This window comes from Chlamydotis macqueenii, chromosome 10 (assembly GCF_036417535.1).
Source record: "Chlamydotis macqueenii isolate bChlMac1 chromosome 10, bChlMac1.mat, whole genome shotgun sequence".
NCBI lineage: Eukaryota > Metazoa > Chordata > Aves > Otidiformes > Otididae > Chlamydotis > Chlamydotis macqueenii.
In genome coordinates, this window is record NC_141565.1 from 12,295,297 (window position 1) to 12,320,073 (window position 24,777).

Sequence of the window (24,777 nt, forward strand, 5' to 3'; positions counted from 1 at the left end):
AGTGTGACTGTCACACAAATTTTAAGGAAAGCAGTTCTTTAGTCACAAAACTAGTCTGCAGAGAGACAGATACTGAGTGCCTCAAAATAGTGGCAATGAACCAGTATGCTCACTTGTCCAGCTTGCCTTCCAAACAAAGCAGTCCAGAGAGCTGAGCATCTGATTAATAGTAATCTGTTTGCCTATTGAGGGCTTTAAAATCTTCCAGACTGAGCCTAGCTGAATGATTTTGGTCAAGAGCACGTACAGCTCAGGCTCAGTTAGAACTGAAGTCAGCTAATAAGGAGAAGCTTGTTCCCCTCATCACTGTAGATCAGTACACTTGAAGCGAGAGCAACTGTACTGGAATAAATGCTGCAGAATTTGGACCTCGGATTCTCCTGTGTGCTGCTGTAAGTTCAGGTTGTATAAACAATATTTTAATTCAGCAAACAAAAATAAATAGAAGAGGAGAAAGAAGAGAAAGCAAGATGCTAATACCTACCATGCCATTAGAAAGGATTAATCGAGGAGCATACGGATGGCTGGGAAACAGTCCCAGAGGATGCCCACTGTACATTACCAGTGTTTGCTCTTCAGTCATCTCTGACAAATAGTGCATTACCAACCAGAACTGAAAAGAAAAGCAAGGAAAGTGAGGGAATCTGTTTCCATCTCACATTTACGTTTCTTTGGGAAGCTGCTAAACTTTGAGTATGAAGGCAGCTATAGAGATAATGAAGTGTAGTTGCATATGGAATAACAGCCAGAGCTCTCAACACATTCTTGTTTTTTATGAAGTCCATTAAGAGACATCACTCAGCAGGAAACATAAATCACCAACTAGCAAAAGTCTGAATAAGTTCCAGAATAATTTCTCCAGTACAAACCCCAGAAATCCTTCATTTTTAAAGCCATTCTAATTTTATCTTGAGGTTAACCGTTTGGATCCGGCAGTTTTCTGGCAATCTTTACAAAACCAAACTGCAAAATTTTCCCTATAAAAGTGATTAAAATTCCCATGCATTTTGTTGATCCTAACCTGAAATAGATAATTCAGCATCTTCTGGTGTCTGTCATCTTTTCAACAAATGGGTATTACAACGTGCACTTAAAAATGAAATAACATTTCTTCTCAAATGAAAAAATTCAGCTCTCATTATAGACAGTGAAGAAAGTCCTTGAGGCACTCAGGAGTACACAAATAAATGCATTTTATCTTTGTCTGCATAATTTAATAGTTACTCTTGGTGTATGCCAAAAAGTAGGCTTTGACCATCTAAGCTGCCTACAGATTTAACTTTCGTCCATCATTGTCTATCACAAAGCCTATTATATTCTACAGGACTTTTAATATGTGACAACTAGGCCTGAGAGGAGCTTTCCCATGCCACGTTAGAATTCCACAATAGCTTGAAACTGGAGTTTCTGTAGGAACAGACACAAAGTTTGGAGAAAAAAATGGAACTGCTAATCAAAGAGATAGCAGTATCAGTTGTCATGGGCACTTAACTTCTCTGTCTTTGCTCTGAATTAAAAATGGTATAGATTTGGAGCCAGTCCCTTCTAACCCAGCTAATTTCAAAGCTGCAAGTTAAGTCGAGCAGGGAAGAGTAACTAGAGTTAATGTCTTGCTTTTTAACATTTTGGTTTTGTTTCATGAAGGATGTTGAACAATCAATTTCTGGTCCTAGGACAGAACAGGTAACTAGCTGAAATCTCAGCCCTTTAGCAGGCTGGGAAGAACATTGTAATAAAACTAGAAGCTGTAAGATAGTTGGATCTTTTTGCATTGAAAGGCACAACTAGTAAAAAGGAGGCAAAAGCCTTTCCTAGCTTAAAAACCTGTTCTGTTGTCTGCAGGTTTGTAAAGTCAGCTCTGGACATGTTTTTTTCTTTTAAAATTATTCAGAAGAAAGCACGTATCTGCATGGATGATATAAACCAAACTGAACTTTTTCACAAGGAACTTTGCGATGACAGATTTCCAAAAAGCATGTTGTTTTCAGTCCACAAACAGAACAAAATGTTCTGTCATAACTGAATCATTCATGTGATTCCTGCTCTAAGTAAGCAAAAACAAAAAGGTTTTGTTTGTTCTGCTGTGAAACAACTGCAGGTCATAGCTTTGGCTTGGATGAGAACAAGAGGAAAGAGAGTATTTCTGACTTTGGTAGTGCTCCTACGTCACCTTGCAGCCCAGCATCTCCCTAAGGGATGTCAGTCCACTAAAGGCTTCTATGTACAATGCTGGCACTGCTCACATCACAAATGCTGCAAAACAAATACAGTCAACAGGCATTAGTAAACTGGCATTTACTGATTAATACACAAAATAAAGAAATGGTGTGTACTGTCATGGTACCTTTCTTTTTGAAGTCAGAACAGTTTTGCCTCAAAAGCTGCCTAAGACTTCTATTTAACTCCCATTTACCAGACTGGGAAACTGCAACACCAGTTTTCTCTCAGCCACAAATGAAAATCACAGTCAAACTGGGAAGAAAACCCAGGTCTCTTAGTTCCATGCTGCAGTGAGGAATCCATTCCTCTCCCTTAACTAGGAGCTTCATTTACATGTTAGTTTTGCTTGGATTTTTTAGTAAGAAAGAGGCCAGATTCAGGTAAAACCACAACAAGGTGCATGCATGAGACTTTATGACAGAAGCTGGCTCCTTAAGACAGCTTTTGCTTACGTAAGCTACAGAATCAGAAATCAAGATCTTCCCAGGCTTCAGAAGTGATGCTGCCCTTCAGAGTGATGTAGCTTTCTACCTGTGCCTTACCTGTTCTGCACTGCAAAACTCAATGCCACATCTCTACTCATCCCCACTCTGTGGCCTTGGGGCGTACCAGAGGCTGCAGGAATGATGTGGTTTTGGCATTCACAATAACCAATTTTTGCCTGTCCACAGACACTCAGGATGTTTTTTATTAAATGTTCCTCCTGCCACCACACACCTGTAGAGCATTCAAACCCAGAGCATTTTTTTTTCTTGAGAGAATAAACTGAGCTCATACAAAACGTAAGTCTAAATATGTTGCTGATGCCAAAAATCCCCTGAAAATGTTTCCTATATGCATAGTTTAAAGCAAATGTATTGATTGCCATTTTTTGACAGATGAGGAGAAAAGAGATTTTACAACCACACCTTAAATATCCCAGCTCTGATTTTAGACAGTCTTTTATGTGCCTGCCATTATTCTCAGAAGATCAGGGATAATATTGCCAGGCCTGACAATAAAATGCACTATGATCTCACCAGCTAGCATGTAAATATTTACAGCTAATCTGATTGGCTTGGAAAAAGACTCAGGATTGCACTTTCTTAATCAAAGCTTTTTTTTTTTTTAATTCCATTACTTGTTGTGAAAAATGTTGAAAAAGTACAAGAAACAAAAAAAGTAAGAGATACAGTTTTTTGTTTCCTAGAATTAATTTTGACACAAATTATCTGTGCAAAACACACAGGCCTATACGAATGCATCAGAGAAAGACAAAGAATTGGTCTTTACATCATCATACACAGCTTGGTATGTTTATGGTATTATGTTTAGTATTTCTATTGGGCTGTCTGTGCTCTCTTTACTAAATAAAGCTCTCCCCATCTATGCAGTTCATAACTGAACATTCCTCTATCCAGACAGGATGTTTTGGAGTATTTTGAGACAACGACTGCCAAGAATTATCACAAACTGTCTAAGCAGAATGTGCATGGGGGAGGGTGAAACTGGTTTTGTGAAACAAGTTGCAAAAGCAGCAATGTCCTACCTGTGCCCAGTTGCTGAAGACCTGCCCGTTTCCTCCATAAGTGACAAGCTCCTGGGGAAACTGAAAAAGGCAATTTAACAATAAGGCAAGCACTTTTCTGAAAAGTTTGATTGGCTCTCTGAGCTATTTTTTTAATCTCAGTAATAAATCTTTTCTAGAGCTGTCCTGGTTTCAGCTGGGATAGAGTTAATTTTCCTCCTAGTAGCTGATGTAGTGCTGTGCTTTTGATTTGGTATGAGAATAATGTTGATAACACACTGATGTTTTAGTTGTTGCTAAGTAGTGCATACACTAAATCAAGGACTTTTCAGTTTCTCATGCCCTGCTAGCAAGAAGGCTGGAGGTACACAAGGCTGGGAGAGAGCACAGCCAGGACAGCTGACATCAACTGGCCAAAGGGATATTCCATACCACATGACATCATACTTAGCATATAAACCAGGGGGATTTGGCTGAGGGGCAGTGATCGCTGCTTGGGCACCCGTTGGCAGGTGATAAGCGGTTGCATCACTTGTTTTTCTTAGGTTTTGTTTCTCTTTTTGTTGTTTTCATTTTCATGACAAATTATCACAATAATAATAATATTTTATTTTGTTTCAATCATTAAACTGTTCTTATCTCAACCCACGAGGTTTTTTTTGCTTTTACCCTTCCAATTCTCTCCCTCATCTCACCAGAGGCAGAGAGGAGTGTGAGCAAGCAGCTTTGTCGTAACTAGTTACCAACTGGGGTTAAACCCATGACAAGAGCTTATTGCATCAACACTTTCTAGATTCTTGAAATCAGTAAATACTGTCATAAAAGTAATAATTTAAGAAAAACAAATTACAAATTCTTTTTCAAAATGAGGTGTTTGTTATTGTTACAATGGTATTTCGGATGGAGAATCCTACAAAGTGATTCCTTGATTGCAGTTTCTGTATCAGACATCCCAGTAAACTTCCTTAAAGAGGGACTGAGTGAGCTTATAGTTTGGTTGCAACTGGCATTTACAGCTGGAAGAGTCTGTGACCAGCAGGACATAGTTGCATGGCCTCTCCCCTGACATTTGCAAAATGATGCATTACACTGGGTAGTGCTTGTAAGGATGGACTTTGGTCCTGTAATCCTCTAGTCAATCTGTCCTTGTGGGATGAGCTTTCAAAGATACAGGAAGCATCAGCACTGATTTTTCAACCTAAGTTGTAGAAGCAGTGTACCAAGAGCTGAGCTCTACCTATCTGACAGGCAGCGACCAAGCTCCTGTATGTAGTGGGAGCTGGAGTGAGCCTTGGTGTTGTAGGAGGCCTCAGAGGTCTGCATTAGGACCAGAACCCACCGTGCAGAATTAAGAACTGCACACAGCAGGAAACTGAAGAACTTAATACAAAAGACCCAAAACTCCAGGCATCAAAACATAACCACAAGAAATGGACCTTTATTCCCTCGCAGGCTTATCCTTACAGAAACGGACATTGTAGCACAGCACCCCGTAAGAAGGCTGCCTCAGCGCTACTGAAACGGGCCTGCACAGATAACACACCACAGCCAGCCCTAGGTGTACAGGGGCTGGCATGTACCTTGGGGGACAGAACCAGCAAAAGACCTATGACCAACTAAAACCCTATTCAGTCCATGGAAGGATGATCATCTGCACAAGGATTAGTTTCATCTATATGCCTGAATTCTTCAGTTTTTATGTGAGAACACATACAGCAAGTAACTTGCCAATTTGCTGCTGCCCTATGAATCCAGCTTCCTTAATTTCACTGTACCTTACCTGAGCCACTGAGGGGTCCAGATTATTCATGATCATCAGCATAATGGCAGCAGCTGATTTGGTCTTGCAAGGGTATTCTCCTATGGGGTATGCTCTGAAATGGCAGCCACAAAAATTTAGGAGAGGCACTCTGACTTACAGGTGTAACCACAACAACCTACCCTGCAGAAATATCCCTGCACGCCAACACACTTGTTTGAATTGCAGGCTTTTATTCACAAGTGTGAATAAATAAAAAAAAAAAAATTAAAAAAAAAGGAGGAGAAAGTGCAGAACTGAAATGACATATGTACCTCGACAGGCAAATCAGGTTTTAACTGTTATCAGAACTAAGGAAAGAAAAAAATGTATTCAGCTTATCATTTGCTGAATGAGTTAATCACGATTGGTTATAAATATGGTGGTCAAGAGCTCTCATTGGTTTTTAACTGGTTTATTTTTGGGATGCTGGAACTGGCCTCTGTAACACAGTTGCCAAGCCAAGTAACTAAGTCCTGCAACGCCAAGGAAAACAGCATCAGTGGAAGTTGCCTTCAGGCTCTTCAGCCCTTGTTGTTTAAGATCATATCTAAGAAAAACACTTAGCTTGAATTTAAATCCCAAAGAAGCTCTCAAAACCTGAACTAGTTAGGAGATATATGGTCATTTTTACTGAAAGAGATGCATTTCATACAGGAAGTTGAGAGATGAGGTACGGGAAGCCCTCACAAAGGTATTCTGAGTCAAGTTTCCTAGCACTAATGTGCTTCAATGCCAACTGCTTCGATCATCTCACTTATCTTCTCCACCATGTGTCACATCAAAATGTTCTAGAACTTCTAGTCCTAGATGTACACTGTAGCACTTCAGTTCCTTTTCTCTTTTTGCACAGGTCTCAGTACAATTTTGCTGAGGCCTCTGAGGTATGACACCAAAAGGAAGTATAACCATTGATCTTTCCCTTTCTGTAAGCAACACCATCGTTACAGATGCTGGAAATTCCTAAAGGTAGAAACCACGTCACGTGATCCTATCTAAGTGATCTTCCTTTTATTGGACCATAGATCTTCAGTGACTGGGCACTTGCTTTGTACAGGGAAGACAGTTACACTGAAAATGTTAGGCTAAAGAGTGCCAACTACAAAAATATTGGACACACATTGAACAGCTAGTGAACCAAGATCTGGAATATTTGTTCTACAGATTTAGCAAATGGGCTCCTCCCATGATCATATGCATTTTATCCTAGCTTTTTACATCAGGATACTGAAACAAATGCCTTGTAGTCATTGCCAAACCAGGAAGGAAAGCATTTGAGTTTTTTCACAATACTTTATTAGTGTTCTCTGCTTTTCTAAGCTTGATGTGATAAAAATAACAGGATTTCTGTGGAATTGGTAAATTCATCAAGGAGAGATGTTTTTGCACAATATTGCTCAGAACATAAGAACCCCAAAGTTCAGATATCAGCTGAGTGTGCTGGTATGGGAACATGACTGTTAAATGGAACAGTACTAAGTTGGATTGTGCTCCCTGGGACATAGAGAACAAAAATCAAATACTACCGGACTACAGAGAAAAAAAAAAAAAAAAAGGCATTTTCTTAATCTGAGACTGTAAGAATCTATTAGAAAGAATGATTAGTGAAATGGGCAGAAAAAAAAAAATTGAAGCTATCAAAAAGTCACTGATGCCAGTGATGGAAATAAGCTGGTGGACTGTCTCATCCAAGCCTACTTGGAAGGTGCTTTTATCTGTAGTTCAGGTCCTCTGAAGTCCAGCTCTGCAATAGCTTTCAGATAGTCTTCCAGTTGTTCTCCTCTGAGCTAAATTCTGCAAGAGCTGACCCCAGACTATTATGGACAGCACAAAAAATACAGATCTCTGTGGAAATCAGAGTGCTTTCTAGTTGCCTGCTTTATTCAGATTTCTGTATAGACATTAACAAGGCACGTGCTGGATGCAGAAAGGAATCAATCAGCCTAAAAAAAAAAAAAAAGCACCTAGTCCCTGGTAGCCCCCTCTAAAACCATTCTGCTTCACAAACATTAGTCCCATCAGCCCTAGAATCAAGTGATGGTCCAAGATCAACAGGCCCAGCATATTACAAATCAGAGTCAGATCCAGGTTCTAATGATGGAGAAATGTACTGTCTTTTACACCCAGAAAGCCTTCTCTGTGAGGCTGGGAAACAACCAGCTGCTCACAGCAGATCTCAAGTCATCCATTAATCTGATCTTATAATCATAGAATGGTTTGGGTTGGAGGGGACCTTCAAAGCCCATCCAGTCCAACCACCCTGCAAGAAGCAGGGACATCTCCAACCAGATCAGGTTGCTCAGAACCCCGTCCAACCTGGCCTTGAATGTTTCCAGGGATGGGGCATTCACCACCTCTCTGGGCAACCTGTTCCAGTGTTTCGCCACCCTCATTGTAAAAAATTTCTTCCTTACATCTGTTGGTTCAATTGAGACTTGACTTGCAGCAGCTCGGGACTATTGCAAGTTTTCTGTCCAGGTTGCAATCAGAGGTCTCTGAGTAAGCAGTGGTCTCCAGAAACTAAGACTTGCCATGGGGCAGAGCATTTGGGATCTCTATGTATGGTAAAGCTGGCATGACCAAGCACACAGCCTTCCACAGTGTTCCACCTTTCCCTGTGTTGAGCGGTGCTGAGCTTTCCAGCAGTGAGACTGTCCTGGCCCTACCACAGCCTTTCCAGAAGCGTGTACTTTCTCTCCCTGCTAGTCCCGTGGGACTCTCATGAGGACAGAGAGCAGGATGAAAGCAGGAGGATGAAAGATCACTGTTACGCAGCTTTACAGGAGAGCGTCCCAAAACATGCAGTAACCCTCACTGGAAATGAAACACACTGCTATGTAATGATACACAGAACATCCAATTCATTCAGATGGTAAACTTCATTAATATGTTGTGATACAATTTCTACAAGAGGTAAATTAGGACACAGCAATGCCACTGTTTAAAAATCTGTTCCACAGGTGAAAGCTGGTAAGCAAATGGCAGCCAAATACAATGTGAACCATCCAGCCCTTACCTCATCTCAATATCTGGAAAGAATCTGTACATGTAGATATGGCCATACAGTCTGAGTTCTTCAGCAAATTCCGGTGCCAGCTTCTTTTGCATTTCAGGTGGGAAATAACGCAAGGCATTGCGCAAAGCCAGCTGCCAGAAAAGACAAGAGAGACAAAAATCGAGGTAAAGAGAAATGGAGGTAAGTGGGTGGCCCTGAACTTTAATAAGACCCAGCTGGAAGCCTGCCTAAGCTATCACAAGGATGATGTAATTTAGAAGACCAAGCTCACACCAGGGGAGCTTTATTCCTGGTTTCCTCTTGAAGTGTTTCCACCTGCATCTTTCCTTGTAGATTCAATTGCTGTATACATGTAACCCTCCCCTTACCCTCCCAAATCTGCATGGAGAGACCCTGGAGATTTATTAAGTAGTTCTCAATCCTATCAATGTCAGACACGGACGAATTCCCTCTCACAGTGCTAGGGGGCACTGAACTACCAAGGAAAACATTGTTCAGAAATCCTTAGACTGAGACCCTGAACTCCTGGAGACACTGAAGACCCTACTGTACATTTCATTCAAAAAAGGGATCTTAGCCCTGAGTTACGTGACATACTCCCAGATGAAGATGTTCTTGGGCTCAAGTTTTATTAAAGATTCACTACATTTAGCACCCTAATGTATTGCAGAGGGTGGTAGTTTACATTATTTTATTGATGCTACATGTAAGACTTCCAAATTAACTAAAGTAATTACTAGGCATTGAATTAAATTCTGCAAATGATACTACGTGACTTATACTCCCTATTGCAAACCATGGGTGATGTCTTTGATGGCAAAGTACAGCATGTCCTTTTGGATAAAAGAAACCATAAATAAATCACTATCTATAGTAACAGTCTGTTAAGTCGTGTCTCTGTGTTCCATCTTCTACTTGATTAAAACCATAATGAGAATAAAGATTTCGTAATCTTTAAAAAGCCAATTTCATGCAAAGATGTAATAGATCTTGTAAGTTCCCTGACAAATGGCCCACACTATCCAAGTGACTTTTAGTTGAAGAGACTCACAAATCATATGGAATTTCACATCTTCATTAGGCTGGTTTGTAATGGCTGTGGAAAGGATAGAAAGGGATCAAGCTTGTCTCCAAATCTGATAATAATCTAGAAGACAACCAGAAAAGCTTGGCTTTGGTGAGGGCTGAGTACAGTGAGTATATCCTATTTTTGCAACATCTGCTGTTGGCACTTCAAAGAGTTATGGAAGCAAATATTTTCTGGATCAATTGAAGGAGTGGGCTGTAGTACAGGTATCTAGAAAAAAGCCATCTAGAACCAACCAGTCTAGGTATGATCATCATCCATCCTGGTAAGAAGTCCTGAAAAGCTCTATAAAGCACTCAGCTCAGTAATAAACCTCCTCATCCAACATGATTATGGTCTGGCTTTTATAGCTAGAGCTCTCCAGCCCCTTCATTTGAGCATGCTGGTCTCATGTACCTTAGAGCACACTGCAAGTACAATACCTCTAAATCTAAAAATACTCCATACTAGGAGATGTTTTTATTGGCACACTTGCTACTGAACAGGTACAGGAGTCAGATACTTTCAGATCAGTGAAGCTATACTGATTTACACCAGCTGAGGATCAGACCAATAAACCCCTACAAATTAGATTTCCATTCTACACACAGAATAACAAGGGGGAAAATCTGTTCACCAGATGAGAAAATGCAAATTCCATCTTCAAATGCCATATTATTCTTCTCCAGTTAGATAAGCAGTCCACACCATGACAAAATATGAGGAGATTTTCAAAGTCAAAGTCAATCTCAGAGGCAAGCAGCCACCACAGTGGATTCTAGATCTAAGAAATTTCTAAAGTAAGAATAAAATCACCTACACAGCTAAAACAACAAAGTCAAGAGGAAAACATTGCCACATTTGGCATTTTGTCTGCCTATAAGAATTACAGAATACTATCAGGATGCATGTTTTTTTTTTCCAGTCTGGCAAGGATCATCCAGTCTTTGATCAATATATTATTTGTATTGTAATGAAACTGATGGACAAATACTTTTCTTCACCCTAAAATTACAAGCAAGCAAAATCTGCTTGGGTTTTCAAACAAATTAATTTAGATTAAGCTTCTATCCTAAATGTTACACATTAGCAGAAGCCTGAACTTTGATGATGCAGACATTAATGAAACATGAACTTGGATGTTACATGAAGGGTGGGAAGGGCACCTTGATTGCACAGACAGTAGAGATCTTATAAAAGAGGACTAAGACTGTGGCTTGTTTAGCTTAACTGGACAAAGGTGACATTTGATTGCTGTCTCACTGCAAGATAAATGTCAAAGCAGGAAGGAGCTTCAGGGAAATGCTGAAACAGGAATAAATAGCTGCGAATTAGTCATAAAAATATAGTCTTGAAATCAGAAGAATTTAAATGTAAGAGATTCTCAAATACTCTCTCAATAGGAGAGCTGAGGTGTTTAAAATTGCCTGGATGGAGCTTCACTGCTTTATGAAAGTGCAATTGCTGTGTGCATCAGGAAGAATTTTGCATATTCATGATTGAATCACAAACTGAATAACCTGAAAAAGGCACTCAAGTAGCAAATTCAAATAGGCTGATCATGATGTTTTTGTGGAAAGGCAATACAAGGTCATTATTCCTTACATTTCATTAAAGCACCATGTAAAATATTACTCTAACCTTTAAGTAGGATTGATTTACCTATAACTGACACATGACGGTCTGAACAGTAGATACTGTGCATTGGATATTTAGGTGTTCTTCCCTTTCATAACTTCCACTGACAGAAGCTTAAGCTGCATGTGCTCAACTCCTCTGACAAAATAGGTCCAGAGCTCATTGGTGTCTTAAAAAAAAATAATAATCAATTGCACTTATACTCCTGAGACCAATCGGTTGTTTCAAAAAACCTGCTCTGAATTTGCTGATTCAGTTCAGCTCCTTGCAATGCAAGCATCAGATGCAAAGTCTTCCTCTTAGATCTGCCAGCTGGATCTAACATTTGATTCTTGTGCTTAAGCTCTAGTCACTATTAAGGTATCTTTTTTTTTGTATTCACTGGCATTTATACAGTAAAAAATGATCCTGCTGGTATTTAATCGGGATTCACACCTCTTGGTGTCCACAAAATGGAGTAAAAAAAACCCATGAAACCCTGCTCCAATCAATCAGCTGTAAATATCTTTGTTGGGGATTCTCTTGAGAAATCAAGTATTTCAGCTTTTTTTTTGTTAATTTATGTTTGTTGAAGAGTCAGTGCCTCTTCAGAAGGAATGTCTATCGTTTCCATTTTCTAACAAGATCATCAGGATTTCCAATGTAAGGAACTTGAGACACTCAGACACTAAGATTTGCAGTCTCCCTGTTTACTGAGGGAAAGGGAAGCATGAAGAGAAGTGACTGGCTTCACTCCACAACAGCTTCATCCTTAGTTCTGCCCCTTTTCCAGTGGAGATGTTGCTTGACTCACACCTGTCATTTTCTGCCTGATGATATCCAGGCTCAGAATCTTCGGTGCCACTATTCTCTAAACAGCAACTGTAAAAGCAAGATTGTTGTTTCATATATTATTCTTCCCAATAGGTCCCAGTTTAGATCAGTTCAGTTGGGAAGTAAACATCACGACTTCTGACTGGCCATTGCTGTGAATGTCCTATGGGCTGTGAAAGTTTAATCAAGTTATTTATCATCCAGATTTTCCAAAACAGGAGCCAATGAGTTGGCCTTCCCAACCCACATATGAACTCTTAAAAGTGGCCTCATTTCTGGATGTGTAAAACAACCATTAAGGTCAAATGTCCTGCTGCTTCTCCAGAAAGTTGAAGAAGAACTTCAGGTACTATCTAACTTCATAGGCTCTGGTTTTTAGCTCTTTACACTAGGATGTTATGAAGCAGCAAGGCCCAGCTGCTCCCTAAGGGCTAAAGGGCCAAACAGTAACACAGCCAGCAAGACAAGCATCTCACCAACGAGGGTCCAGCCTCACAGTACCTGAGGGAGGTGAGCAGGGCAGCCCAAGGACAGCAGTCAGGTTCCACCAGGAGTCCAGGTCATCAGGCACACAGTCATGTGCAAGCCTGGGGCCAAGCCAGAATCAGGTCTAGTGATGGTTACCACAGACAGATAGTGCCTAGAGAGCACCAGGAAGGTTCACAGTGGCAAGTCAGCCCACAGGTTAGAGACCAGACCAACAAGGTCGATGGCTGGGCACAGGGACACCCTGTGACAGAACTAGAGACAGACATATCTCCAACATAACTGAGAGCAAAGGCCCAGGCCTGAGCTTAAATGGAGCCCCTAAACCTAAAGGCAGAGAGATCTCAGGTGGAGATCTCAGGTGAGGCTCGTCAAGGTCATCAAGGCCCATTACTGACTCAGGGCCCTGTGACAGAAGCACAAGTGATACTGCAGTCAGCTAGCAGATGATCATGCTGGGTAGCAGGAAGACTGTAACATGACTTGGCTCTAAGATACAGAAGGGAACTGCTGCATGGATGAAGACATACCATTTTTTTCTGATTTGGAGCAACACTGAGAAGTGCACATTCTTCCCGGGTTGCTCCAGCTTTACTGGAATGTCAGTGAGTACTGAGCATGCAACATCCTTGTTCTGCAAGGGACAGACCATGCATAAGATTTTAAGGGTAGTTTCTTTGTGGCATATTTACACTAAGATACAGATGCCAAGAAACAGAAAGTTAGGGTTTCCTGAGCTGTGGAGGGCAAGACAGAGGATGTGGCTGTTTCAGGCCTCAGGCAAAGAATGCTGAAGGAAGAGAACTCAAGAAACACATAAACAGAATCAGTCCTGAGAAATGGCTTGATTTATCCAATAAGATTAAAGTTGGTATGATAGGAAGAATTATATACCTCTTCAGCAAGCCCTAAAACACACAGAACTTTATAAATCTTACTTACAGGATTTCTATTATAACCACAAAAGGAGGCCCAAGAAAATAAAACACTGGCAGTGCTAAGGTTTATTATTGTAGAAAGGGCTAAAACTGGAATGAAGGCATATGAAGAGAGGGACAAATCCTGAGGAAGTCAGCAGAGTATTATTAACTTAACTTCTGTCAAAGCTTCCCCTGAGTACTTCAATTAGAAAATGAACACAGTGTCATACATAAAGACGAGCTTTGCAATATGCTCAGCATTACACACTGTCAACAAAATCTGGAAGCCTATCTTGAGACTTAAAAACCAACTTGTAGACAGACAAGATTTCTGTCTATATACTTACCACTTTTAAAAAAAGAGATTTGACCTTTCAGATATAAAATAAATACCAGCTGAGACTCTAACTCTGTTAAGAATTTAAGGTGAAGGATTATGAGTAAAATAATTTAGAAATAAAGCTTTTAAATCTTTAACAGTCTAGCGAAAAGCCCAACTAGCATGACCTCTTATCACATGTGCCATGTGAGAAGGAGAGATGAGGATGGGACGTAAGACAGTAGGCTGGAGCCAGAAAATCAGTCTGTTGCCATCTTCCCGCAACACTTAAAAGAGGCAGGAATCTATTCCAGTCTCTATATAGGAAGTGAGGACTTGGTCATTACCTTTCTCTCCCTAGGCAAAGAGTAAGGTTGGGATCCTTTTGAGAGATACCATCTGCTCTCCTGCAACATGGACTCCTTCATGCTATAGCAGACTTCTGGGCAAAAGTGATTTAGCAAAGGCAAGGAACAAAATGGAGATGACTGGCAATGTTCTGACATGCAGTGAAGCTCCCTCCTCACTCCTTTATCTTCGTAGCCATCACCACAGCCCTCTTCTGCACACTTAGTAGCCACACTTCCATGTGTCTGAGCTGTCCCAGGCACAGACAGAATTCCTCAGCCATGAATGCTCCTGACATTGAACTAAATCCTCTTTGGATATCTCACAGCTGTTCCTCTTTCTACCCTTAGACTAGGCTCTCCTCTGCTTGTAGAAGAGGACTTTGAAAGAATTTGGCTGCTGATGACAGTGGGAACTCCCACAAAGGCAAGGAAGTTGCATGCAAGTTGTTAGTGGTGAAGGAACTTCTGTGTTCTGACTAGAATGTCACATTATAAGTGATATTACATGTGATGAAGCACAGACTTGCAAAATAAGAAACTCACCTTATCCTCTCCCACACAAACTCCTAAGGATCTCCACCCATTGACCATTATTTTCTGCTGATGATTTTTAAAAAAATCTCTAACATGAAATAATGCAATGATTACTTTAGTGTGTACGTAGACTATTTAAACAAAAAGAGACAGGGAAAGAATTACACAAGTAAAGACAAATAATTAACTCAACTCCCCACAAACTTGCCTGAATTCCAGGACACTCAGACTACCAGTCAAAATAAATTATCTTTGGATCTTTTATGCAAATATACAGATGCGTAGCTTGTACTGTGATGCTGATTCATCACATTTGATGTTTATAGTATTTGAGGGGTTTGCTTTCTCTCCTATACATATGCAGAGTTTTTGCAACAGCATTCATAATTTCATCTCCAAGGAACAATGCTGGATTGACAGCATTGAAGTCTAATGCCTCTTGTTTAGCCGTTTAAAATCACAGAAGTTGTTGTGCGGCAAAACTCCCTGATATCAACCTGCTTATCTCTGAGGGAGGAAGAAAGCAAGCAAGAAGAAGAGTTTCCAGTACTCTGTCCCATTGCCCACTGAAATTATAACACCAAGGAAATACAATTGCCACAAAGTTAGGTGTACACTCAAAAAAGCATTTGAGTCAATCAGGTCTGCTGCCCCAAGCTACATTGATCTGAAATAAAGAGAAGTGAGGCCCTGTGAAACCACATTACCTTTTTCTCCTGAGCAGTGAGATTAGGGGTTCTCACAGGTGCATGGGGTATTCCTTTCCTCCGACCTCTGTTTTCAGGCAAAGGGTACAGGGGAAGGCCACGACAGATTTCCTTCAGGCTGGTCATAGCTGCTGAGGAAACACAGGGAGGAAAGCCAAGACAAACTGAAGAGGTACAAGGAGTGGGGAACAAAGGGTGCAGGAAGCAAGACGCTAAGCGATACAGATGTACCACCACTTTGGGGTGATCTGGAAGAAGACAGCTTGTCCTCTGGCTTTTGCAAATAGGCCTGTCAAGTAGAGAGGGCAGGTGGCTCAGGTGACACACCTCCCTTCTCTGTGCCATGCCATTGGCTCTTCCCTCCTCCCCCAAAATGAATGATTCACAGTTTTGCTGTTTATTCTCTGGGTGCTTTGTCAGCTGGCACTGTGCTAAGCCACTAGAGTAAACTCACTCACTTTCCAAATCACCTGATTCCCCCAATGTCCTAGTGGGAGTCGTGGTCTGGAGAATGAACCTTGCCTGAGACCTCAGGGATTGTGCATTTACATTCCTATAGTTTAGGAACTAACTAAAGTTAATAATTATTATTCACGTCACTGTTCATACACGCTGTTCAGCTAAGATGGGCATTCTCTGACGCCTCTAGGTGTGGGCTGTTCCTCAGATCTCATCAATTAATCTTCTAGACAACAGCAGTGTCAATAATAATAGCAAAATTTGTCCCTTAGGTGTTAGCTCTTAGCTCACAGGCATGAACGGATTTTAGTAGTATTAAACTGGAAATGTACTCATTAACACTGGCAGTGGTTTTCTCAAGACAGGCAGTAACTGGAAGGAAAAATTAAGGCTTTCAGTTCTAAGTCAGTTCTATACCCTAAAGTCAACAACAACTAGGAAGTCTTACGGTACTGCCATCCAGACATTGCAAGTAAATGAATATACTTAACTTCAATTTTCCACTTGCAGTGCAACATTAACTTTACTCTCCATTTTGAGTTTTTGTTTAAATTATACAGGAGCTTCTTGACCTTTATTAAATCCATGAAACTACAAGTCTTGGTCAGGAAATTCTCTCAAGTGCCACAGCTTAAGCCTGGTGAAATTAACTGGGAGAAACATTTCAGTTAGGAATGAGCCTAAAACCTAGGAATAAAAAAAAATATTGCATTGTCCCTCAAAGGCAACAATCAACAAGCAATGACAACAAAGCACAATAATTAAATGACAGCATCTCATTAATGTCACATTGGCTTTAGCTCTAGGACATACTGCACATCCCAGCTCCCACTGAAGATGCTTGAGTTGAAAGAACTGAGAACATCCCAGGGGAGCTGAGCGCACAGCAGACTCAAACCCTCTGAAGGATACTGTCATTTATGGCAGGAGAATTTTGTTTTGTAATTATACAGTATTTTAGCTGTTTTCAAACAAAAGGCAAAGACAAAAAGGGAATGCCTCCTTCACATTTTGAAATTTTCTATGGGGTTTTCTTATTAAAAACATACAAAAAAGGAAGATAAGGGTAAAGTCAGAAAATTCTGCCCCAAAACCTAGCTAAATAACCCTGCCTTACATAAACATTCCCACCCCAAAGGGAAATAAATCTTTCCTTATTCTTCTTTGTATGACCCACATTCTCCAAATCCCTCCAAGGTCTGATCCTGTGCACACATGGGCACAAGAACACACTCTTCTACATTTGGACTCCCATCGGAGCCGCTCCCTCTGCGACATCAAGCAGAAGTTAATGGTGTGGCATTACCCTGCCATGAAAGCTGAAGAGAGAGATAATGAAGCAGGGAGAGGTGGGAACTCATCCCCTGAATTAAAATTATTTCTAGAGCTGAGCACTTTCACTGCCTGATCGCTGGAGCCTCTGGAGCTTCTCTGGGTCCCGGGGAGCTTGGCGTTGGAGTTACCTCAGCAAAGCTGAGTTCAGGGCCATGCCCGGTGTTGGCTGGCATGTGTGTCAGCAGTGCCAGAGCAGGCGCCCCAGCTTCTCCGCGGAGTCCCAAGTCCCGTCGCTGCCTGGTTTTTCCCCCCGCATGGGGATGGGGATGTCTGTGATTATGGAAAGAAACCCGTGCCCGTTTCTGCTCCGCGTGAGCCGCACCTAAACCAACTCCCAAAGCAGCCCCGCTCTCCCCGGGCCCCGGCGCTGCCTTGTGGGTGCCTGGGGACGGGGGTGTCCCCGGGCAGGGCAGGTGTCATGTGCCGGGCGGCCTGGCAGAGGGTGCTGCAGGGACAGCAGGCACCGGCCGGGCGGGATGCGCGGGCTGCCCCCGCCCTGCACACACGCACCCACACACAAACACACACGAACACGCACACGCACACGCACGCACACGCACGCACTGGCTCCTGGAGGAGAAGATGCGGCTGGCAAACAACGGCCGCATCGGAGCGCAGCGACAAGGACCAGCCCAGCCGACGAGGAGGTGCGGAACCGACCCATCCTCCTCCTCCACCCTAAAAAAAAAAAAAAAAAAAAAAAAGCACATATAACGAACAGGAAGAAGATCACATGTTGTAATAATCCCCTTCGCAGCCAGACAGGACCAGAGAGGAGAACTGCACAGTTAGGACCGAGAGATGTGCTAGGGGCTGAACGGGAGGCAGAGACAAAACTTGAAGATAACCAAGATCACCAGCCGGCCCTCGGGAGGGGAGGGAAGGGACCCCCCAAGCCTTGCGGTGGCAGGAGGGAGGAAGGCTCCTCCAGCCTCCCCCCACCTTTTTTCCCCTCTCTCCTGGGTGCTGGGCTCTGCACCCCCAGCCCGGGGGAGCAGCCCCTGCCCGCTGCCCCCCCGCCAGCCCAAGCCGCGCTCCGGGCGGGGATTCCCCGGGCCCCGCACCGGCCAGCTGGCCTGGGGTTTGTTTTTGACTCCCGTTCCCCGGCGCTCGCCGGGTGAAGCAAATCCCTCGGAGGTGGGGGAGAAGCGGCTTCCGTGACAGCGGAGGGAGGAGAGAAATATCAGAAAATAAACCAAACCAAAATAAAAAGAGAGAAGAGCCAAGAAAGCACTTGCTTCTCATCATCTCTCGGGGAGAAAAGCCAACTCCTGTTCTTCTTATGACCCCGTGCTGCAGGGAGCGAAGGGAAAGAAGGTGCCGGGGCAGAGCTCCTAACAAAGCAGGGCTGACGCTGCCCGGACCCCACCGCTACCCGGGGTAGCAGCAGGCTGCGGGAGGTGCGGGGCGGGGAGGGGGGGAGGTTGGCAGCGGGAAGCCAGGCAAAGGCAAAACGAAGCTCCACCAAAAGCGAGGAGCAGAAAGGAAAGTTTCGAAATAGCATCCAAACAAGCGCAGAAGGAGCGGACGGAACAGCGCTCCCCGGCTCGCACCAGCCCTCGATGGTGTATTCGAGGGGCTGCGTCAAGGATGTGAGAGCCCCCGGCCGGCTGCATGGAGAGGGGTAAAGGCACAGACCCTCCTTGTTATTTATTTATTTATTGGAAGCAATGTACGGGTGACACCCAGAAGGCATCTGAGCCCTGAAAAAAAAACAAAACAAAACAAAACCAACAAACCAACAAACCCAAACAAAACCATCTCTGGACCCAAATGAGAGCAAGAAGAATGAGGCAGCAGCCTTGACCCCTACACTGAGGGGAAGGTGAGCAGAAAGAAAGAAAATACAGAAAAGCCATGCAAGCACCAAACCTGTAGATTACTGCAGCTCTTTTTTGCTTCACTGAGGACAGATATTCTACTCACAGCCATGCAGCATAAAGGCATCATGCTGATTGTGTTCTTGGGGATTTTTATTCCTGGCCTTGGGGAAGCAGGTAAGCAAAATAAATCAATATTGCCATTTGTGAAACAATTTATCCAAAGTTTAACAAGGGGAAAGGGAATAGAAATCAGATCTGTTTGTTAAAAAAATATATGTCAACATCTTTATTTTAGATTGGATTTTTATAAGGACTCTGGGTTAGTCAATGTATACAAATGCTTCTTATTCCCTACAATACACAGCTTTATAGCTCAGTTTCCTCCCAAAGACTCATAATAAGATGTACAGTTTCATACATCCTTAAAAGAAAAAAGTGTATTATTTTTGTGAATGAAAGAAAAGTAAGCAAGAAAGAAAGATAGGCAGATTGAGATAGGCTGGATATTTGTTTTGAGGATGAAACACTGCTTTCCTAGGCAGGACAAGAGTGAAATGACAACAACCTTGAACAGCATCACTGTAGGAATCTGAATTATTCTCTGTTAACATCATTTTGCATCATTTAAAGTCAGAGATGCTGTTTAGGAATTACTATTTATCCAAGACAGTTCATTCATTCAGTTTATTCCCTGACTTAACAGTTAACATGCAGTAGTCAAGATTAAATTAACATTAGAGAGAAAATAGATTAGGACAGAAAGAGAAGTTGATTAGTTGTGTGTGTATATGTGGGTGTACAAATAAGCATATATAGGAATGATACAGATGTAATGGTATTTACACAGGGTCCTAAAAATACCTGGATTATGATGGAGACAAATTCTTAAGGGAAAGGAAACAAAGCATTAGATTGTTTTCTTCTTGCTGTGGTTTAATACATCTTTAAGATTAAAAGGGATGAATTATGCAGATCAGGTCAGAAAAATAAAAATAAGTATTGATAAAACAACAGTACATCCTTGGTGACTTTGAGATACTGGCTTGGGATCTCTTTCTCTGCACAGGAAAGCATACCAGTGGTTTAAATGTCACCTATGTTCTCAGAGTATTAGGACAGGAACAATACTCTTCATGCAGCAATTTGAAAGTGATTGAAGTGATCGGCTACCCTGCAAGCTCCAGTAAAGTCAAAGGCAGATCAGGCGGCTTCAGCTCAGATTATTCCCTAGCTAGAACCTTTTAAATAACATAGATATCAGATTTCCATAACTGCAAAAGTTATTTTCTTAAAAACTGAAAACAGCTCATAAATTCACAATACTGTCATGTTATCCAGTGCCTCATTTGGGAAAAAGGCTGGCTATCACGTTACAGGAATGAGTAGAGGGAGGACATGGTACCTTAGTCCTCTTAGTGTCTTACCTTGGGCATTCACTAGTTTCCCAGGCTATAGGGAACTCTCCCTATACAATATATATGTTGACACACAGCACAGAAAGGTTCCAGAGATGTCCTGCAAAGTTGCTGATCCTGTTGTGGAAAGTTGCCTGTTACAAACTAACCTAAATTTGCTCCTCATCCGATTCACAAAGTGAAAATGAACCTTCAGGGAAATGCAGCCCACAGCTGACTGCTTGGAAAGTGAATTTGAGGGGAGGGAGTGTGTTCCATATGGAGCTAAACACACTCAGAATAATGGTGTAGGACACAGTGAATAACAGCAAAATAATTGAATACTGAGAGTGATGACACTAAGGATTCAATGTCACTTTAAAGAAATATATGCTGCTTGGTCAAAAGGTTGCACAAACCATCAGCCTGTGAAAGCACAAGGGTTATCTGTTCTTTTTTTTTTTTTTTTTTTTTCCAGAAGCAATACAAAAATCTTTAATTAATCTCAAATCTTTACAGGTCCTGTTACAGGTAGGGTCAGTTCTGCTCAGACTAAGGTTAGTTTAGACAGTATTGAGCCAATCTGTGTAAAATTATTTGGAAGTCTCAGCCTTTTCCTGAGTAGAGAGGTTTACTTTATTAGCCTATACAGTAAACTCCCTTTTCAGCCTTATAGTTGGTCCCTCCTGGTCAGAAGTGAAAGAAATTGATGGAAAAAAAACCTTAGTGGTTAGGCTGGAGGAGTCATCTAGGTTTTATATTGTGAGAAGTGACACTTGGGTCATCCTTCCCCTCGCCTTATGCAGGAGGAGGGCGTTATTCCCCTCAAATAAACTCTGCAGTGGTCTGAAAAACTCTTGCCTATTGGGACAGTCAACGGGTCTGACAACAGCTTGGGTTCTTTCTTCAGCCTCGGCCAGCCCAGAGCTCCCCAGAGGAGCAGCACCCCGGGAGCAGTGCCTGGGGCAGCTCCTCCTGATGGCAGCCCTCCAAAAGAGGGCGTGGTGTGGTCAAAAATGGCCTTTTCTAGCACTAAGCTCAAAATCAATTACAGGACCTGAATATCAACAGGGTTTGGTTTCCTCCGGTCTGGAGTTATTCAGTTTGTCTGCAAATGAAGCTGTAGGGGTTGGAGCCCACACTTGCTCCAGGAGGGATGCAGGCAGGCAGGCCACAATGGAACAGTGCCCAGACCCAGGATTTTTTTCTCCTTCTGTCTGTGCCTCAGGTCATGGAAGCAGCTTGGTTTTGTAGCATATTCACCTTTGGGGTATTTATTTTTGCTGGCTCATTAGCTCCAGTTGTGAGGGCTATTTTAATGCAGAAATACATTGGGCTACTCCTAAATGGATGAAGACTTGCCAAACTTATGGCATGTTGGCCCCAAACAAACCAAAGGGTTGTACAGCACTTCTGTTGTAACCAGCATTAAGAGGTAAAGTTCTAGGTCTGATTAATAAAAACTTGATCAACTCATGTGCCCGGGGTGGTTAGCTTTAAAAGAACATGTAAAATTTTTTTTGCAATCAAGAAAAAACTTAAACAGACATAGAACAAGTGAAATCCAAGTTGGACTTGGTACATGCTGAAACTTCTCCATCAAAAAAATAGCAGAAGATGCCCAAAGGTTTTACACGTTGCTCAGAACTGTGAAAGTCATCTCACTGTAGGAGACTTGAACACATAAAATCATAAATTTGCATATGGAAAAGAAATAAAAATTCAAATTCAAATTGCTCAGAAAATATTAAGCATCTTTCCAGTCTTATCAGCAGTCTTTGACTGAGTTACCATATGACCTTTCTTCTCCTGGGTATCCAATGGAGCGTGAAAAAAAACATAAAAAGATGTTAGTTAATGTCTACAATGTTCTGTTGCCTTACAAGGCTCTGCAGTAAGAGATCTCTGTTTGAAATGGTGTCACAGGAATATCAGCAGTATGACCTCCTTTGAACTGTATGATTCCCTAATCATCGGATAACACCATTGTTATAACACGTGCCAGGCATGTGCCATTGACCTGCCACTTTGTGGCACAGCTCTGAGGGACCAGAAAACAAATAAATAAATTAATCATACTATTTACGAAGCCAAGTTATCCTCCATGGAGTGAAAACTCATCAGCTTCATAGTAACATGCAGTGCCCATGTGCAATCAAACTGTTTGGTTCTTTATGAATTATTCAGTGAGTCCCTCTGGCAGTTTGGGTGCCTTGTTTGTTTGCTTGGTTGCCATTTCTCTTCTGCAGCCGTCCCCCCTTGCTGTGCAGATTCAACATTTTGTGTTGTTTCCACAGAATCAGTAAGAGATGGACAGGCTGCCCTATCCTTGTGGCCAAGCAATGTTCTGCCAATTGATTTCTTTAAATGCAAAGCTTTTAATCGACTGCAGATTTTGTTTTGCAACCTCTCTCCTTCTCTCAAACTCCCTTCTGCTAATTTGCACTTTGTTCTTCTCCCATTTTCCTAATGACACAGCAGTTCAGACAGGAACTGTTTATTGATGTTGCTGCATTAGCAGGCAGAGCAGATAAACCTTCTTCTAACTGTTGTTCAGGAGAACAACCATGTTTTTCTTCCTCTTCCACATTCAGATAAAAACAGCTGAAAAACTCAATACAAGACTAATAGCCCATTTATGGGAAATACAAAAAGCATCCATTCCCTTTAAAAAATGTTTCCTTTTTTACTTTCTCACATTCTTGTCTGCAAAGCCTCCCCTACTCCAGCATCCCATTTCCTCTGTGAAAGCTTCAGTAGTGTGATCCATCAATATAGATGGACTTTCTTTTAATTACATGGTATATTTATCCATAATCTCATAGCATTTGTAACATGGACCCATTCTTAATCAAAATTAAGTAACTTGACTCTTAGTCAGAGCTAATGCTTGTTCAAAGCTCAGTTGTAAGACCAGTCCCACTTAAAGTCTCTGGAGGCAAAGATGACACCTTTCTGCAGCCCTGGGCAAGATCAGTTAATATCCAATCTACTTTAAACACAGAAATTGGTATGCTTTCCTTATTTCTAGTAATTTTAACCAAACAACTTGGACATGAACAAGTCAGACCAGGTAATGTGGGCACCTAAATGCCTCTTGCAAAGACATTCTCAAGGCATGCAGTTGTAGCTTATTATACTTTTGGTGACCTGCAAGAATAGATTTATCTTTATTTCAAGAATTCTGCATGAATTAGTGAAAATTCACCCTCCAGAGTAGGCAAAAATTTGGAACTTCAGATGTTCTGCAAAAAGAAAGAAGCTCTGAACAACTTTTGTGCAAACCCGAGTCCTTTCTCGGGACAAAATACTCAGAGAAACTGCAAGGAACTTCCCGGATACAATCTCTGAAGCTCCTGGTACTCCCCTGTAACTATACCAGGCTCAGATGGAATAAGAAGTTCATAAGCAGAAAAAAAATACATTGAAATGGTCATCAAGCAGTCAGGATAGTGTGAGGGCTTGCTGGAGGATCTCCAGTAGTGCTAAGAATCACCTGCTCAGTTGAAGTTGGGGAGCAAAGAACAGAACTTATAGAGCCAAACATCCCCAACTTCTCTTCTTTCCTCTCCAGCTGACTTCTGAAACTCCTCCTCTCTCATGAAAATTCATCTCTGTGCTGGCACACGGAGTGGTGGTGGGACTGAGGAGGGGCAGCTTTCATTCCTTTGATCTGAGGACTATTAGGTGCACATGTAATTCAGGCACTGCCCTCTAAGCTCTGCCAGTCTCCTAGGACTTCACTAGGACACTAAAAAAAATCTTGGCCTGCCCATTCCAGCCACTGGTGGAAGACCACCTCCACCAGGAGGAAACCTACTGTGTCTCCAGACACCCCCTCTTTCCTTGAGGCTGCTGCTTAAAATGCCTGTAAGGCAAACACACATTAAGTCCAAGTTCCTTTGAAGGTGACTTCCACCTGTTTCTAAGAGTAGCCAAGAACATTTTTGGATGATGAGAGGTGGTGGAAGCCCCATCCCTGGAAACGTTCAAGGCCAGGCCGGATGAGGCTCTAAGCGACCTGATCTAGTTGGGGATGTCCCTGCTCCTTGGTTGGACTAGATGACCTTTGAAGGTTCTTTCCAACTCTAACCATTCCATGATTCTATGATTCTATGATCTGCTTCCTTGCTATCTGAAGTTTAAGACTACCTTATGCTGTACGTAACCTAAAATGTCACCCACCATTGATCAATGGCATTCAGTGGACAAACAGAAACTACATTTTGTGTCTTAATCCTGGGAAGCAAAGTTCATGAGGTGTTTTCCAAAACAATGTCCATCTCTGACCTTTCTCTTCTGGCCAGTGCAGAAATGTCACTAAGGAACAAAGGACAGGAGCAACTCAGAGGCAAAATTGTGCATGCTGGACACTTTTTTTCACCTTAAACA

At 42.0% G+C, this 24,777-nt stretch overlaps 2 protein-coding genes across 2 annotated transcripts in view; one reads left to right on the forward strand and one right to left on the reverse strand.

Moving 5' to 3' along the window:
• The window catches only part of UROC1 (urocanate hydratase 1), a 41,856-nt gene extending 26,228 nt beyond the window's left edge, over nucleotides 1-15,628 (reverse strand). Inside the window, exons 1-5 of the mRNA XM_010121171.2 lie at nucleotides 15,375-15,628; nucleotides 8,542-8,672; nucleotides 5,508-5,601; nucleotides 3,749-3,808; nucleotides 485-613 (exon numbers count right to left, since the gene is read on the reverse strand). Coding sequence (XP_010119473.1) covers nucleotides 485-613; nucleotides 3,749-3,808; nucleotides 5,508-5,601; nucleotides 8,542-8,672; nucleotides 15,375-15,500 — 540 coding nt within the window. The 5' untranslated portion in view covers nucleotides 15,501-15,628. The remainder of the gene's footprint in view (nucleotides 1-484; nucleotides 614-3,748; nucleotides 3,809-5,507; nucleotides 5,602-8,541; nucleotides 8,673-15,374) is intronic.
• Nucleotides 15,629-17,979: 2,351 nt separating this feature from the next.
• The window catches only part of LOC104481846 (netrin-4), a 49,665-nt gene continuing 42,867 nt past the window's right edge, over nucleotides 17,980-24,777 (forward strand). The window contains exon 1 of the mRNA XM_010123161.2: nucleotides 17,980-19,165. Coding sequence (XP_010121463.2) covers nucleotides 19,099-19,165 — 67 coding nt within the window. The 5' untranslated portion in view covers nucleotides 17,980-19,098. The remainder of the gene's footprint in view (nucleotides 19,166-24,777) is intronic.